Here is an 18,536-nt window from a genome sequence, read left to right as displayed (position 1 = left end):
AAGCCATTTTGCCCAAAATCTAAGGCACGTTAATGTGTTTATCTAACTTAAGCCAGGCAGCACAGTTTTTGCAAATAGTAGAAAATTTATATAAAAAAAACAGCCAATGAGGAAAATGCTTTTTAAATGATAATTTTAATGATTGCATAAATTAAAACTTTCCCTTCTTTATGAGATATAAAACACTCATTGTGTTTGATGGCAAATTCTACCTATATTGAAAATGTGTGCTCAAGAATTACCAAACATTTACACACCATTTGAGCAGGCCTGACAATTACTTGTCCATACATACATAATCGACTGTGACATTTCAGAAAACTCTCCAACACATTGAAAGATTTACATCCATACACAAAATCCGTGGTGGAAATACTTCTGTTCAAGACTAGATCACGACTTCAGGTAGTTCCAATGTATCAAACAGTGGAATGCATCCTGGACTTTAACATCTTGCAGCTATCATCATTGTTTGTCATGATATTAAGTAACTACAATTCAGTACACTCAGTCTTCATATTAAGTTACAACAGAGGGAATCTAGTATCAGAAGGATGAAACAAACAGAACATGTCTCACTATGCACACTTACATTTATGAAACTGTCATTTTTTTTTCTTTTTACAAAATTGGAAATATGCACATTCATTATCACTCCATGTCCCATTATTTATTCTCAAATTTATATGAAATGTGGAAAAGTATAAATTCACTTAATTCCTGTAAGCTTAAGTGGCAGCGCTGTTCCACCAAGTTCCAAGTGGCATAACAATTTCTTACTGCACAGTCTTTACATGTATATCCAGCACATAGATATAATTATCTACTTTTTGAATGAATTGTTTTAAAAATATGCAATCATGTTATTTGAGTTTAATTCTGTTCACTGCACCTAAATTCTGTTCACTTTTCCTTATTTCATACTGTCACATAAGTCAAAAACGTCTGGATAGAAACACCAACCATGACACAGTAACAATAAAAAATTGAGAGATAGAGGGAGGGAGGGAGGGAGGGAGGGAGGGGGGGGGGGGAAGAGAGAGAGAGAGAGAGAGAGAGAGAGAGAGAGAGAGAGAGAGAGAGATGACTACGACGGTGATGAAGAAGAAGAAATATCTGGTAAGGTATTGTCCTGTTTCCATCACTTATTCTATCACAACAAGAAAGTTGAAATCATCAGCAGAAATCAAAATGCCACAGAAACGTGTGAAATTATTTGCAACTGAAAACAGTCTATAAAAAAAACCATAAAACCTAAAACATATATAAAATTTTAACAACACAACATCCATGGCAATGAAATGAGTGTATGATATATAATATGTATATGATTATGTATATGAGAGGTTGTTTCATCACTGGTTTTCATTTCCATAGGGTCCACACACACAGAACTGCGAGTCCATTAAATGTATCAAAATATCAACACAATTGTCTCTTAAGTTATGCCACAACAAGCTGATACAACTAGGCATTGTCTTGTTTTCACTATATAAATCACGCAATTATGTACAATCACATCACAAATATTGGTTGTGAATTCTCCCTTCTCCCATGTACCTCAAATGTAGGCAATGTCAATTAATTAGTCTGTATTGTCACGGGAAGAGGCAAGGCAGGAGACATCAATAACGTAGTGCTCCTAAGGGCACTATCTACGCAAATTGAATCCTCTCGTTCCGTCGGGTCCCTTCGGATGACGCAAAATGTTGCCAGTTTCTGACGTTCGCAACACCTCCATTTTTGTCTGTATTTTGCTTATCCTGGAACAACAAAGTACAATATAAACAGTGAAAACATTTTACATAACTTCATCACTACATTTAAATAAATAAATAAATAAATAAAAAATATCAAATTAGGATAAGACAATGCTCCTACTACTATTTGCTGGCCTTACCCCCGTATCTTCATGGTGTCGGCATGTCAATCTGGATTTGGCAATACCAGAGGCAGAGGGTGGTCCCTCCTCTCACCACTACTACTATGCCGAGACAGGATTTGTGGATTGGATTGGATTGTTTGGGGGAAGAGACCAAACAGCGAGGTCTTGGGATTAGGAAAGGACAGGGAAGGAAGTCGGCCGTGCCCTTTCAAAGGAACCATCCCGGCATTTGCCTGAAGCGATTTAGGGAAATCACGGAAAACCTAAATCAGGATGGCCCGACACGGGATTGAACCGTCGTCCTCCAGAATGCGAGTCCAGTGTGCTAACCACTTTGCCACCTCGCTCGGTCAGGATTCATGTACCCCATCTGTCTGTGTCTAGCGTTGTCCCACGTGAAACAGTGAGAAGATTTTTGAATTGTTTGCAAATCATGTAATTGAGGCGGGATTTGGGTAAAGTTCGATATTCACCTAGTCGGATGTGGGAACCACACCCAAGCTGGCTGACACACTGGCCTTTGTCGTCAATCTACCAGTGAATTCTATCAGGCTAACGCATATGGCTGTTTGGACGAGTCATTTGGAATAACAAACTAATATCAATATTTTGCAATAAAGGAGTTTATGGGCTGCAAGAAATTCCACTGTAACCTCAGAAAGTAGTTTATCTTTCTGCTTATCCTTTGATTTCTGTGAAGATTTCACCATTTTATCTACTGGGAGGACGGTACTTTTCTTCTGCCCACAACTGCAGGTGCTGGTCCTTGTCTGGGAGGGGGGGCACATAGGTGTCCTCATCCCTGATGTGTGGGAACTGCCAGTGCTACAGGGGTAGGGGGCAAGGGAGCTGAAGTTCCTTCCCCTCAACTGTGGGGCAGTGCCATGACGTTTCGTGCAAGACCGTGTCATCACGGGAGGTTTGGACTATGACAACAGTCGCAAAATTTGAGACCATATCAACTGGATGAAGTCTTTCAAACTATTTCTTTGCACCTCAATGAGACATGTGGTCAAGTGTTTTATACTCTTGGATTTTATTCTGCCTCTTAAATACTGAATTATGGTGAATGAGAAGGATGCAGTTCCAGACAGTTGACAAAGTGAGGTGGTTGGTCACAAGGGCTGCCCTCGTGGTATGCCTGTCCACATGTCGAACAGATAGCCTCATTAGAACAGCCACCTAAAACATCTCATCAGAGGAGGAAAAATAAAGCCTGACGTCCTGTCCAGTCCAGGTACACTAGAAACTCCACTACCACCTCTCACTATAGCGACAGTGAACCATCCATTTCCATGTGAGACAGTTGGAATGCGATTCTTCTTGTCCCCAGATGTTGTAGTAAGTTCGATGTTCTCTATGATTTTGTAAACTGCTGTACGACGACAACATCGATATCTCCTGTATGGCATCTTGGCGGCGTTCAATGCAGTTGCCTGTGCAGCAGCAAGACACAGACTGTGCGCAGCGCGAGAGAGTGTTCGCTTATAGACTGTGCGTGGACTTAGCGTTCTCGCAGTGGCCAGCGGGACCTTCTCAGGTAAAATGTTGCCATTGAAGGGTAGGATAAAAGCTCCAGTGTCCACTCTATTACCTTTGGGTCCCTTCTGGATGTGGAGAACAAAATGGACTGCACACCACACCTGATTAGTGCGCATTTCTTCATCAGTTTGTAGCATTAGGTTAAAATGGGAGATTAACACCTTGAATTCTACTGACCTTGTTAATAGGAGAAATGGTGACGGGTATATCTCTTATCTTTGCACAGGCCTGAAGTGCCCGTGATTGGTTGATGTGTGATGTTTTGATCATCAAAGGTCCATTTTACACTTTTCTATTGCTGTAATCTCCCCAAATTAATCTTCCATATTTGCAAAGAAAAACAGTGGCGTCATTGTGGTGATTGATCCACCGTCAGTTCGAGAACAAACCAAGACCTCGGAAAACTGTCCACTTCCATTTTTCCTGACCTGGCTCTCATCTGAAACTGAAGCATGGTCAGACAGGTCACAGCCATAGGACTGTAAACCTCTGCATTAAAATCACTGTACCTGACTGTTGACACAGTCGTGTTGGAATGGCCACCATTAAGTCTAATCCATTTCATTGTGGACTATCTGCCCCAATGCCACTCACTCCGATCAGAGGCTCTTCTCATGGGTGCATCCCACCAAGGAGAAGGCCACTTTGCACAATAGCTGTTGCCCGGAATCCTGGGACCCCAATGTTGATAGGCTGACACGGGGATGTTAAGTTCAGGCATTGGCAGTGCGATTCCTGCGTTGTCAGGGGGCTATCACCGAGAGTGTACATGACAACCACGATGGACTGGCTACCATGCTGGATTTCGAGTGCAGAGGTAGGTCCACTTGTTTGGTAGGTGCAAAAGATAAAAGCGCACAGTGGAGAGTTAATGCACCATAGTAAGGTGCCCTTCCCTAAATGGCCTGCACTTCTGTAAAATTTGAAAAGTGGAGGTCAAACCCAAAATGGGGACCATAACTTAAAAAGCCAAATTGGATGAGAGAAAAAGCATTAAAAGAATGAAAACCTTCGGAAGTCCAAAGTATAGTGAAATATCAAGGTAAAAACATGACCAAATAAAAAGACTTATTAGTTGCCTTTTACGACAGGCAAGGAAGGGCCGCAAGTCTATTCTAGCCCCTGACACTGTATTGGGGCCTCTGAATTGTTTTGATGTCTTCCTTTAATCTGGTCTGGTGAGGATCCCAAACACCCTAGCAGCATTCAAGAACGAGTTGCACTACTGATTTAAATGCAGTCTCCTTTACAGATGAAAGGCTCTTTTCTAAAATTCTCCCAATAAACAGAAGTCTACCATCCGCCTTCCCTGTTACCATTCTTACATGCTCGTTCCATTTCATATTGCCTCGCAACGTTTCGGTTTGATATTTAATCTACATTACTCTCAAGCATTGCGCTAATAATGCACTATTCGAACATTACTGTATTGTCTTTCCAATTCATCTGCATTAATTTACATTTTTATGCATTTAGAGCAAGCTGTCATTCATCACAGCAACTAGAAATTTTGCATAAGTCATCTTATATCCTCCTACAGTCACTCAACAACAGCACATTCCCGTACACTACAGCATGTTCAACAAACAGATGCAGATTGCTGCTACTCCTGCTGTCCGATCATTTATGTACAGTCAGAATAAGAGCGGTCCTATCACACTTCCCTGGGGCACTCCTGATGATACATTTGTCTCCAACACTCACTATCAAGGACAACATACTGTGTTCTATTACTTAAGAAGTCTTCAAGCCACTCACACATCTGAGAATCTATTCCATATGCTTGTACCTTTGTTAACAGTCTGCAGTGGGGCACCATGTCACACACTTTGCAGAAATCTAAGATACAGAATCTGCCTATTGCCCTTCATCATTTTTTTTTTTTTTTTTTTTTTTTTTTTGTGGTTTTAGGGCGCAAAACTTCTATGGTCATTAGCGCCCAGCCCGTGACGTAGAAAACAGGAAAAAAACGAAATTTAAAATCAGCAGCAATGGGAACAAGGTCATAAAATTTGAGAAACTAAAGGCAGAAGGAATGCTTAAAAATCCACTATAGAAAGGGGTTGGTTGTCCCCCCCCCCAAAAAAAAAGCTTCAAATGACTGACGTCATTTCACTGTCACTAATAAACTGTAGAACGCGGTCAGCTGAGCGCGTGTCATCTGCTAAAATCGACGATAGATCAGGCGATAGCTGTAGACGGGAGCGTAACGGATTAAAATAGGGGCATTCAATTAAAAGGTGTCTGACTGTCCACAGCTGAGAGCAGTGGGGACAGAGTGGGGGAGGATCACCGCTTAAAAGATGTCGATGACTAAAAAGACAGTGCCCTATCCGGAGTCTAGCTAAAATTACCTCCTCCCGACGACGCGTTCGGGAGGAAGAGGTCCAAGCGCAAGGAAGGGCTTTCACTTCCCGCAATTTATTATGGGGAAGTGTTGACCAATGCGCATGCCATAAATGAGCAACTTGGCGACATAAACCGCTCCGTAGATCGGTAAACGGAAGAGACTGAATAGCTGTCCGAGGAAGAGAGACTGCAGCCTTGGCCGCTATATCGGCCGCCTCATTTCCACAGATACCAGCGTGTCCCGGGAGCCAGAGGAACGCCACTGAGACGCCCCCCAGGTGGAGCAAGCGCAGACAGTCCTGAATCCGGTGGACCAGAGGGTGCACAGGGTAAAGAGCTTGGAGACTTAGGAGAGAGCTGAGAGAATCTGAGCAGATTACGTACTGTATCCGCTGATGGCGGCGGATGTAGTGGACAGCCTGGAGAATAGCGTAAAGCTCCGCAGTATAAACCGAACACTGGTCGGGAAGCCGAAAGTGATTTGGGGTGTTGCCAACAATATACGCACTCCCTACACCTAACGATGTTTTCGAGCCATCGGTGTAAATAAATGTGGCTTCCGTCATTTGTGCACATAGAGCAGCAAATGCCCGACGGTAAACAAGTGTAGGGGTACCATCCTTGGGAAATTGACATAGGTCTCTGAGCAAGTCGATCTGGGGACGGAGCCAAGGCGGTGCTGTACCCCAAGTTGTCAAGAAGGTTTTAGGAAAGCGGAAGGAAAGAGAATGGAGCAGTTGACGGAAGCGGACTCCCGGGGGTAGTAGGGAGGAGGAGCGGCCTGCATACCCGACATCAAAGGAGGCGTCGCAAAAAAGGTCATGGGCTGGATTAGCAGGCATGGAAGACAGATGGCTAGCATAACGACTCAGAAGGACTGCCCGCCGATTGGACAGCGGAGGTTCAGCAGTCTCAGCATAAAGGCTTTCCACAGGGCTGGTGTAAAAAGCTCCAGACACTAAACGTAATCCACGGTGGTGGATAGAGTCGAGACGCCGAAGAATAGACGGCCTAGCAGAGGAGTAGACTATGCTTCCATAATCCAATTTCGAGCGCACTAAGGCGCGATAGAGGCGGAGAAGGACCACTCGGTCCGCTCCCCAGGAGGTACCATTCAGGACACGGAGGGTGTTAAGGGAACGCAGACAGCGAGCCGAAAGATAGGAAACGTGGGAGGACCAGCACAGTTTTCTGTCAAACATAAGACCCAAGAATTTAGCGACGTCGGAAAACGGAAGGTTGACAGGACCTAGATGTAAGGAGGGCGAAAGAAACTCCTTACGTCGCCAAAAATTAACACAAACGGTCTTACTGGGTGAGAAACGGAAGCCGGTTTCGATGCTCCATGAGTGGAGGCGATCGAGACATCCTTGAAGACGTCGTTCAATAAGGCTTGTCCGTTGAGAGCTGTAGTAGATCGCAAAATCGTCCACAAAGAGGGAGCCCGAGACATCAGGAAGGAGGCAATCCATAATTGGATTTATGGCGATGGCAAAAAGTACAACACTTAGCACGGAGCCCTGGGGTACCCCGTTTTCTTGGGAGAAAGTACGGGAGAGAGTAGTGTTCACCCGCACCCTAAATGTGCGCTCTGCCATAAATTCGCGAAGAAAAAGGGGCAGCCGGCCTCGAAAGCCCCAAGAGAACAGTGTGTGGAGGATGCCTGTCCTCCAACAGGTATCGTATGCTCTCTCCAGATCAAAAAATATTGCTACCGTTTGGCGTTTCCGGAGAAAATTGTTCATGATACAAGTGGAGAGAGCAACAAGATGGTCAACGGCAGAACGATGCCGTCGGAATCCGCATTGGGCTGGTGTTAAAAGACTGCGGGATTCCAGCCACCAAGCTAAACGGTAATTCACCATACGCTCCAAAACCTTACAGACACTACTCGTAAGAGAAATGGGGCGATAGCTAGAGGGGAGATGTTTGTCCTTTCCAGGTTTCGGAACGGGAACGACAATAGCTTCCCGCCATCGCCTGGGAAAGGTACTGTCGGTCCAAATTTGATTATAAAGGCGAAGGAGATAACGCAGGCTATAGGTTGATAAATGCAGCAACATTTGGACATGGATACCATCCGGTCCTGGGGCGGAGGAGCGAGAAGAAGAGAGTGCATGTTGGAGTTCGCGCATGGAGAAAACAGTATTGTAGCTTTCGCGATTTTGAGAGGAGAAAGCAAGATGTCGCACTTCCGCTGCACGTTTCTTCGGGAGAAACGCTGGCGGGTAATTTGAAGAGCTCGAAATCTCAGCAAAAAGCTGACCCAATGAGTTAGAAATTGCGACGGGGTCCACTAAGGTATCATGCGCGACAGTGAGCCCAGAGACCGGGGAGAAACTAGGCGCGCCTGAGAACCGTCGAAGCCGACTCCAAACTTCCGAGGAGGGAGTGAAGGTGTTAAATGAGCTAATAAAGAATTTCCAGCTTGCCTTCTTGCTATCGCGGATGACGCGACGGCATCGCGCACGGAGCTGCTTATATCGGATACAGTTGGCCAAAGTTGGATGGTGACGGAAAATGCGAAGAGCACGTCGCCGCTCACGTATTGCGTCACGGCATGCCTCGTTCCACCAAGGAACTGGGGGGCGCCGGGGCAATTCGGAGGTGCGTGGTATTGAACGTTCCGCAGCTGTGAGAATAACGTCGGTAAAATGTGTGACCTCATCGTCGACGCTGGGAAAGCGACGGTCATCGAATGTCGCTAGAGACGAAAAAAGTGTCCAATCGGCTTGGGCAAACTTCCAGCGTCGCGAGCGCATATATGGCAGTTGAGGCTGCAGTCGAAGAACACATGGAAAGTGGTCACTCGAGTGTGTATCATCAAGGGCGAACCATTCGAAGCGCCGAGCTAGCGGAACAGTACCGACCGCAAGGTCCAAATGAGATAAATTTGCCGTGGAGGCAGACAAAAATGTGGGGACCCCAGTGTTGAGGCAGACTAGATCCGCTTGGTGGAAGACGTCTAGCAATAGTGAGCCACGTGGACAAGGATGTGGAGATCCCCAAAGCGGGTGGTGGGCATTGAAGTCCCCAACCAGCAAATAGGGGGGTGGAAGCTGATCAAGAAGATGAAGGAGATCAGCTCGTGCCAGTGGTGTAGACGATGGAATGTATACCGTACAAAGAGAGAACGTGTATCCAGAAAGGGAAAGACGGACGGCGACAGCTTGAAAGGAAGTGTTTAAGGGGATTGGGTGATAATGGAGAGTATCATGGAGCAGAATCATGAGTCCTCCATGGGCTGGAGTGCCTTCAACAGAGGGGAGGTCATATCGGACGGACTGAAAATGAGGGAGAACAAAGCGGTCATGGGGACGCAGCTTTGTTTCCTGAAGACAGAAGATGACCAGCGAGTAGGATCGTAAGAGGATCGACAATTCATCCCGATTGGCGCGAATGCCGCGGATATTCCAGTGGATAATGGACATAGGGTGAACAGAAAATGGAGAAACGTGACCAAGGGTGCTGTCAACTCAACGACTGCTCAGAGCTTGCGACCGACAGCATGGAATGGCATTCAGTCGAAGGCAGAAGATCCTGATCCATAGGTTGGTCAGGAGCAGCTCCTGCCACCAACGATCGGCCAGTTGACCGGCCACCAGCAGTGCGCCTCGGCGACACAGAAGATGGCCGAGGGCGATTTCCGCCAGGTGGTGCTGTAGATGGGACACGCCTTGGCGGAGAAGGAGAGGAACTGTGTTTCTTCGTAGCCTTCTTGGAGGTATGATGTTTAGATGAAGGAGGAACCGATGGTTGTGAAGTTGCAGTACGTAAAAACTCTTCACGAGAATGCTCTTTTTTCGAAGACTTGGCGTCTGACTTTTGGGCTCGAGATTTAGCAGAACCCGATGAAGGGTGAGCCATAGAGTGGGCAGGCGAAAGTGGTGAGGTTGAACGGGCGATCTTTGCGCTGGCCGATCTGACGACCGTGGTACTAAATGTGAGGTCGCAAGTCTGCGTGGCCGCCTCCTTTGTTGGCCGAGGAGAAGCAAGGACAGTGCTGTATTTTCCTTTCTGAGGCACGGTGGGCTGTCGACTGGCGAGTAACTTTCGAGCAGCAAAGGTCGATACCTTTTCCTTCACTCTTATTTCCTGGATCAGCTTTTCGTCCTTAAAAACGGGGCAATCTCGAGACGAAGCAGCGTGGTCACCCATACAGTTGATGCAGTGAGGGGATGGAGGTGGACAAGCACCCTCATGGGCATCCTTGCCACACGTAACACATTTGGCCGGATTGGAACAGGACTGGCTGGTGTGATTGAACCGCTGACATCGATAGCAACGCGTAGGGTTTGGGACATAAGGGCGAACGGAAATTATCTCATAGCCTGCTTTTGATTTTTGATGGGAGTTGAACTTTGTCAAATGTCAAGAAGACAGTGCGGGTTGGAATGATGTTCGAGTCAACCCTTTTCATAACCCGATGAACAGCGGTGACGCCCTGGTCAGACAGGTAGTGCTGAATTTCTTCGTCAGACAATCCATCGAGGGAGCGTGTATAAACGACTCCACGCGAGGAATTTAAGGTACGGTGCGGTTCCACCCGGACAGGGAAGGTGTGGAGCAGAGAAGTACGCAGCAATTTTTGAGCCTGGAGGGCACTGTGTGTTTCTAACAACAGGGTACCATTCCGTAATCTGGAACAAGACTTTACAGGACCCGCAATTGCGTCGACACCTTTCTGAATAATGAAAGGGTTGACCGTGGAAAAGTCGTGACCTTCGTCAGACCGAGAAACAACAAGGAACTGTGGCAACGATGGAAGAACCGTCTGTGGCTGAGACTCAGTGAACTTACGTTTGTGAGCAGACATAGTGGAAGGTGAGGAAACCATTGCGGAAGAATCCCCCATGATTACCGGCGTCTTCGATGGCGCGCTCCTCCCTTGTGGGGGCCCTCACCGAGGGCACACCCGCCTTAGGTGATTGTTCACACCTCAGGTCACACCTCCCGACAAACGGACGGAGGGACCAATCGGCACTTTCGGAAGGTATCAGCTCGGGTAATCACCCCTCCCTGGGCCTGGCCGTTACCAGGGGGTATGTACGTGTCCTACCTGTCTACCCGGGGCGGGGAATTACGCGTTACCCCGTCACCGGCTACGCATGGAAGTGCGTGGGTCGGCCTTCAGACACGCACAGGGAGGAAAAAAGAGAAAGGGAAAGGAAAGAAGAGGGGGTCTCAAACGCCGCAGCGGAGAAAAGGGCAAGGAGAAGAGGGAAGGAAAAGAGAAGGACAGAGGAAGGACGAGGACTTGTAAGTGTAGAAAGCAAGTAAGTTGGAAAAGTTTCGAGCGTCCGTCTCCGGACGTAGGCACAAATCATACTCCCAGAGGGGGAGAAAGGGAAGGAAAGAGCCAGAGGTGAGGGGGGGGGGGGGGCGAAGATGGGGGACAGGGAGGGATGCGGAAAGGGAAGGGAAGGTATGCAGCCCGGAAAGGAAGGAAGGCCACATTAGCTCGGGGTCCCGTGCTCGCTACACACGTGTCCACAAAAGAGTTGTGGACCCCCTGGGGGGGCCCTTCATCATGGCTCACAGGATGAGATGTGAGAAAGGGAAAGCAATTCCATTTTAAAATACAGTTTAATTTAAAGAACAAACTGTATTTTGAGTACATTTAAATTGTAATTTAAAAAATGCATGTTCACTGTAAATGTATTCTTTTCAGAAAACTGTTTGTAATTTGTGACAGTAGTAAATGTCCTGATGGCATTTTTTTTTTTTTTTTTTAACAGCATTCATGATTTAGTTGTTCACTGTGTAAACGAAATGACATCCATTTACAACTAACTGTAATCAGATGCAAAATGTGGTGGTTGTTAAGAAGGCCTACAAAAATGTCTACAATGGAAGCAAAAATTACTTCTTTAACTTATTTACCATCTCAATGAATAAAATATTCAGTCATTATAATGCGCCTAATACCCATACATACATTTTGCATACAGTAAGATTATATCCCCAGTGTCATGACGTGATACCAACTAGTACTCAAATTTTATGTACTACACGAGCCGGACTCAAATCACGTCTTCTATACCTGTTACTTATAAGTCAAATTTTGAATCTGAAACATCGAAATGTGTGTATTTTGTTGTACATGTCATTTCAATGTCAGTCGGATGCAGAAATCTGATACTAGCAGTGGAGCTCACAGCCTAACAAACTTTCTTGTAGTATTGCTAGCAACTGATAAGCAGAAATCAGAGAGAACCACTACTGGATTATTTGCAAGCTATTAACAACTCTCTAAGAACAAAGTGTGAAACCACGAGTGCCAGTGACTTACAGACAGCTGTGATTGAATTCTGAAAATGAGTTTCAAGCTCTAAAGCAATCCACTTGTGACAGTTAACTAGTATTTGCTTTGAGCTGAGTTTGTAGAACATGTTCAATAACTGAAAGGACGCTACTTTATTAAATTTAAAGAAGTTGAGAAGAATTAAAAAGCTTTCTAGTGGGAAGCTTTTTCTGCCCTCATAAATCGATATCAAATTAGCTACACGGACTCAAGTAAAAAGCTTTTACTGCGATACACACAATATCCAAATAATAGCTCACAAGAAATGTTTATTTTATAAGCATTAGTTCTAATGATTTCATATTTATTCTATTTATAATTGTAAGAAGTATTCCTGCAATACAAATCAACTGAATTTGTAGCATATCACAGTAGCTAATTTGCATTCATTGATTGGAAACTCAGCAAAAATTGCTAAACATATAAATTAGAGATGATCTTCAGGTACAGTTGACTGTGGGATGAATGTATTTGATGAGTTGTGCTCCAGCCAAATGCTGCTAATTGGCGACAAACCTTGCTTATAACATTTCACCGATGAACAGCCTTGCTAATTCCATGATGTGTCTAAGTCAATGGGCATCATAGTGCCATTTGCAATATTTGTTGTCCAATGACAAAACTATTTATGCAGTTGCCTCATTCACCTTAAGAACAGGCAGTCTATTATGTGATCTAGAGTATTATCAAGGCATCATCACAAACTAATAGTAAAAATCTGAAACCACTTATGAGGATATTTCTCTGAAATTTCTTCGATTATAACCCACTATACTCTGATATTACATGAAGATAAAGCACCAGTCAGTAAAGTTATTTGTGTAGTGACAGCTGATTACCCATACATCCTAATATTGCTGAAATTTGGGGTTGTGTACAAAATTTAACGTCATACTTTTTGTATGATTCTTATTGCATCACTCATTTGTCTTAAACTCATTCACTAACAAATGTTTCATTCTACAATAATTATTATATTATTAAATAAAGTGCATTCATTTAACAAAAAAGCAAAAATTTGAAAATTAACATGAATTATGCAAACTTGTCTTAATATATTGGTAGAAGTACAATAATAAATACATCATCTTATTGGATTTACAACCCAGCTACTCTTCTTTATTCAAAACAGTATATCATAAGTAAATATTTACAGATATAATCTTAATGTTTTTAGTTTGTTGACATTCAAATATGCTCCCACAACCACTACTTATTAAAAGATTTTCTATTCCTATTCCACATTCCCACTGAGCAATTTGAAATTATGTTTGTGTTACTATCACTAGCAAAAAGTATGGCACCAACCTATCGTCAGTTGAGGGCAGGTGTTGTTCCTCAGGACTTCGAGCTTCACCAAGGATTCGTAATCTAGCTTCAGCATAAGCTTGTTCACGCTGTAAACAGAGGAAAAAATAAAGTTTTCACATGAATATTTTATATTTGATGGAGAAATAAATTTTAAATCATGCTATACTTGCTTTTCTCACGACCACACATCTTTAAAAAATGTAATGATATAATGTGGAAATGTATCAACTAATTCTAAATGACTGGAAGAGGGCATATATGTTGAAGATGTCACGCAAAACAGAAACTAAAATATCCTGTTATATCAAACTGTTTTCAGATCAGGATGGCTTTGGAATCAATGTGCAGTCAGCCTTTAACAACAAACTAGGAAACATACGAACTTTTACTAACTTCATTACCTGCAATATGTCGATGTGCACAAGGAGTAGGATGGGGGATTAATGGATCAGAGGCATTTATTTTCAGTTACTGTGTCAAGCATTGTAACAATGTTTCAACAGAAAGGATTTTAAAAGAGAGTATTTTGAGACTGTCACAATCGAATCATGACCGGCAAATAAATTTCAAAGAACTGTGGGACAGTAAATATTTTCACCTACTTAAATACATAGGTGAAGAAAATTTTAACTAGTTGAATACAGGCAATGAGGGACATCATATTGTACCAATTAAAAAACTATACAAAATAACTATTTACTTGAACAATGCCTTCAAAGACTATGAGGATACTGAAACATTCAAATACAAAGTGGAAATTCTTGAAAATAATTTAGGAGTACAGGAGACCTCTCAATGGCGAGTAGTCTCCTTTACTACTAAATAATTTTCATGCTGCCAGAACTTTTCTTACTAAATGAATGAAAATTCTTTGACCTGTGTGGTCCTTCCCACTTCAACATCCTTTGTATTCCCTATTTTTCAAACGCATTTTCAACTGAGGATGTGGTGCATTGGTAATACACTGGACTTGGATTCTTGCTTAATGGAAATGTCAGCACAGACCTCTTGAAAAGGACACAGCTGATTACATCACTCCACCTGAAGCTTGAGCTCAGTCTCTAAAGACCACATTGTCGGCAGGATGTTAAATCATAATATTCCCTCCCGACTTCACCTCTCTTCTGATCTGTCACAAGTTGTGTTGCCCAAACCATACACGGTTAATAGCACTGGTTTTATTATTATTGTTTCTATTTTTCTCAGACCTTAGGTCTGGTTAAAAATGGAAAGTGACGCGGGCCTTCATCAAGCGTGACTTCCTTTTAACTGTACGGTATATGTTACACTGTATTTAGGAACTTTCAGGTTATTGAACACGCATCAATAATTACGGATTTCTGTAGTTGTATATAAACGTTTGGATGTAGCTGTATTGCGTTGATGTACTGGTGGATATTGTGTGGTATGACTCCTGTAGTTGATAGTATAATCGGTATAATGTCAACTTTATCCTGATGCCACATGTCCTTGACTTCCTCAGACAGTTGTATGTATTTTTCAATTTTTTCCCCTGTTTTCTTCTGTATATTTGTTGTATTGGGTATGGATATTTCGATTAGTTGTGTTAATTTCTTGTTCTTATTGGTGAGTATGATGTCAGGTTTGTTATGTGGTGTTGTTTTATCTGTTATAATGGTTCTGTTCCAGTATAATTTGTATTCATCATTCTCCAGTACATTTTGTGGTGCATACTTGTATGTGGGAACGTGTTGTTTTATTAGTTTATGTTTTATGGCAAGTTGTTGATGTATTATTTTTGCTACATTGTCATGTCTTCTGGGGTATTCTGTATTTGCTAGTGCTGTACATCCACTTGTGATGTGATCTACTGTTTCTATTTGTTGTTTGCAAAGTCTGCATTTATCTGTTATGGTATTGGGATCTTTAATAATATGCTTGCTGTAATATCTGGTGTTTATTGTTTGATCCTGTATTGCAATCATGAATCCTTCTGTCTCACTGTATATATTGCCTTTTCTTAGCCATGTGTTGGATGCGTCTTGATCGATGTGTGGCTGTGTTAGATGATACGGGTGCTTGCCATGTAGTGTTTTCTTTTTCCAATTTACTTTCTTCGTATCTGTTGATGTTATGTGATCTAAAGGGTTGTAGAAGTGGTTATGAAATTGCAGTGGTGTAGCCGATGTATTTATATGAGTGATTGCTTTGTGTATTTTGTTAGTTTCTGCTCGTTCTAGAAAGAATTTTCTTAAATTGTCTACCTGTCCATAATGTAGGTTTTTTATGTCGATGAATCCCCTTCCTCCTTCCTTTCTGCTTAGTGTGAATCTTTCTGTTGCTGAATGTATGTGATGTATTCTATATTTGTGGCATTGTGAACGTGTAAATGTATTGAGTGCTTCTAGGTCTGTGTTACTCCATTTCACTACTCCAAATCAGTAGGTCAATATTGGTATAGCATAAGTATTTATAGCTTTTGTCTTGTTTCTTGCTGTCAATTCTGTTTTCAGTATTTTTGTTAGTCTTTGTCTATATTTTTCTTTTAGTTCTTCTTTAATATTTGTATTATCTATTCCTATTTTTTGTCTGTATCCTAGATATTTATAGGCATCTGTTTTTTCCATCGCTTCTATGCAGTCGCTGTGGTTATCCAATATGTAATCTTCTTGTTTAGTGTGTTTTCCCTTGACTATGCTATTTTTCTTACATTTGTCTGTTCCAAAAGCCATACTTATATCATTGCTGAATCCTTCTTTTATCTTTAGTAATTGGTTGAGTTGTTGATTTGTTGCTGCCAGTAGTTTTAGATCATCCATGTATAGCAAATGTGTGATTTTGTGTGGGTATGTTCCAGTAATGTTGTATCCATAATTTGTATTATTTAGCATGTTGGATAGTGGGTTCAGAGCAAGGCAGAACCAGAAAGGACTTAATGAGTCTCCTTGGTATATTCCACGCTTAATCTGTATTGGCTGTGATGTGATATTTGAATTTGTTTGGATATTAAGTGTGGTTTTCCAATTTTTCATTACTATGTTTAGGAACTGTATTAATTTAGGATCTACTTTGTATATTTCCAATATTTGTAGTAACCATGAGTGGGGTACACTATCAAAAGCTTTTTGGTAATCAATGTATGCGTAGTGTAGCGACCTTTGTTTAGTTTTAGCTTGATATGTCACCTCTGCATCTATTATCAGTTGCTCTTTACATCCTCGTGCTCCTTTGCAACAGCCTTTTTGTTCTTCATTTATAATTTTGTTCTGTGTTGTATGTGTCATTAATTTCTGTTTAATGACTGAAGTTAATATTTTGTATATTGTTGGTAGGCATTTATGGGGCGATATTTAGCTGGGTTCGCTGTGTCTGCTTGATCTTTAGGTTTCATATATGTTATTCCGTATGTAAGTGTATCAGGGAATGTGTATGGGTCTGCAATGTAACTGTTAAATAATTTAGTTAGATGTGAATGTGTTGAGGTGAACTTCTTTAACCAGAAATTTGCTATTTTATCATTTCCAGGGGCTTTCCAATTGTGAGTAGAATTAATTGCTTGGGTGACTTCATGTTGCAAAATTATCACTTCAGGCATTTGTGGTATCATCTTGTATGTGTCTGTTTCTGCTTGTATCCACCGTGTATGCCTGTTATGTTGTACCGGGTTTGACCATATGTTGCTCCAGAAGTGTTTCATGTCTGTTATGTTTGGTGGATTGTTTATTTTAATGTGTGTGTTATCTATTGTCTGGTAAAATTTCTTTTGGTTTGTGTTGAATGTTTGGTTTTGTTTCCTTCTATTTTCACTTTTTTTGTATCTTCTGAGTCGTTTGGCTAATGCTTGTAATTTCTGCTTCTTTTCGTCTAATTGCTCTGTCGCTTCTTGTTGTGAGATTTTACCTTACCTTTTTCGTTTTTTTTTCCGAGATTTCATTTCTTATAAATTGTGTTAGCTGTCCGATGTCTTTTCTCAGTTTTTCTATTTTGATCTGTAGCCTGTGTTGCCATGCTGGTTTTGTGGGTTTCTTCTGTGTGTTGGTTGGTTCTGATCTCTGCCTAGTGTGTATATTTAGTGTACTGAGTGCTCCTATATAAACCAGTAGTTGTAACTCTTCCATAGTTGTGTTTTCATTTATTTTGTTGTGTATGATTGTGTTGATAGTTTTTATAGTTGTTTCGACTTGTGGGTTATTTGGTGGTCTATGCAAGAATGGTCTAATGTCTGTATATGTGTCTTTGTATTCTATATATGTTAGCTGAAATTTTTCTTCTATATCTAACATCTGTGTCACTTCGTGTTCTATTTGTGCTTGTTCTGGTGGCTGTCTTAAGATTTCGTTTTCCTCTGATTGTTTAATTGGTGCGTGTTGTTCTTTGTTTGTTTGCTCTGGGATGTTTGAGTCCATTACTGTATTTTCTTCTTCTTCTGATTGCACATTATTTTGTTCCAGTATTTGTTGTACTTGTTGTTTGATGTTTTCTAATTCTGACTGGGGTATCCTGTTATTTTTTATTATTACACGGATCTGATCAGCTAGTCGTTGTTCTGTTAAAAATTTTAATTCTGGGTATCTGGTAATAAATGTTGTGTATACTTGTGATCTGTATCCAGTTGTGTTAGTTCCTAGGTTTGTTGCTTGGTAATAACAGAACATGAGGTGTCGATTAACTTCATCTGACCATCTCATCCTCTGTCTTTGTTTTCCTTCTAGGGTGGTTGCAGGAAGCATATCCTGCAAAACACCTCTATTTGGATTTAAATCATTTTCCAGTTGGCTAGCAGTGTTGTTACCATTGTGGGCGGGCATAGGGTTCAAGCGTCGTCCCCGACCATGACGGCGCTTGTCCGAGGCTTCTTTAGTTCTGTCCTGAACCAACTAATCACACTAAAAGGGGGGTTAGCCCTATTAGTGGTTTGTTCCTTTCGTCGCCTTTTACGACTGGCAGAACATACCGGAGGCCTATTCTTTTCCCGGGCCTCCACGGGGCTTGTTATTGTTATTGTTATTATTATTATTATTAAGTTCATCAAAACAGAAAAAGAAATACTTTCACTTAATCCATTTTCCTCTCAATAATCTTGCCTTCACTATTTTTCAATCATGCCCACTTAGGTTTTCATTTATTGAGACATCTATAATTTTTTTGAGAAATCTCTAATTTTTTCACGAATTATGATGATCA

At 42.1% G+C, this 18,536-nt stretch overlaps 1 protein-coding gene across 1 annotated transcript in view; it reads right to left on the bottom strand.

Moving 5' to 3' along the window:
• Window positions 1–1,045: 1,045 nt before the first annotated feature.
• The window catches only part of LOC126473513 (SUZ domain-containing protein 1), a 60,057-nt gene continuing 42,566 nt past the window's right edge, over window positions 1,046–18,536 (bottom strand). Inside the window, exons 4-5 of the mRNA XM_050100613.1 lie at window positions 13,389–13,477; window positions 1,046–1,763 (exon numbers count right to left, since the gene is read on the bottom strand). Of these exons, the coding sequence (XP_049956570.1) occupies window positions 1,652–1,763; window positions 13,389–13,477 (201 nt within the window). The 3' untranslated portion in view covers window positions 1,046–1,651. The remainder of the gene's footprint in view (window positions 1,764–13,388; window positions 13,478–18,536) is intronic.

The sequence above is a fragment of the Schistocerca serialis genome, chromosome 4, assembly GCF_023864345.2.
Source record: "Schistocerca serialis cubense isolate TAMUIC-IGC-003099 chromosome 4, iqSchSeri2.2, whole genome shotgun sequence".
NCBI lineage: Eukaryota > Metazoa > Arthropoda > Insecta > Orthoptera > Acrididae > Schistocerca > Schistocerca serialis.
This window is presented reverse-complemented; position numbering and strand designations above follow the sequence as displayed.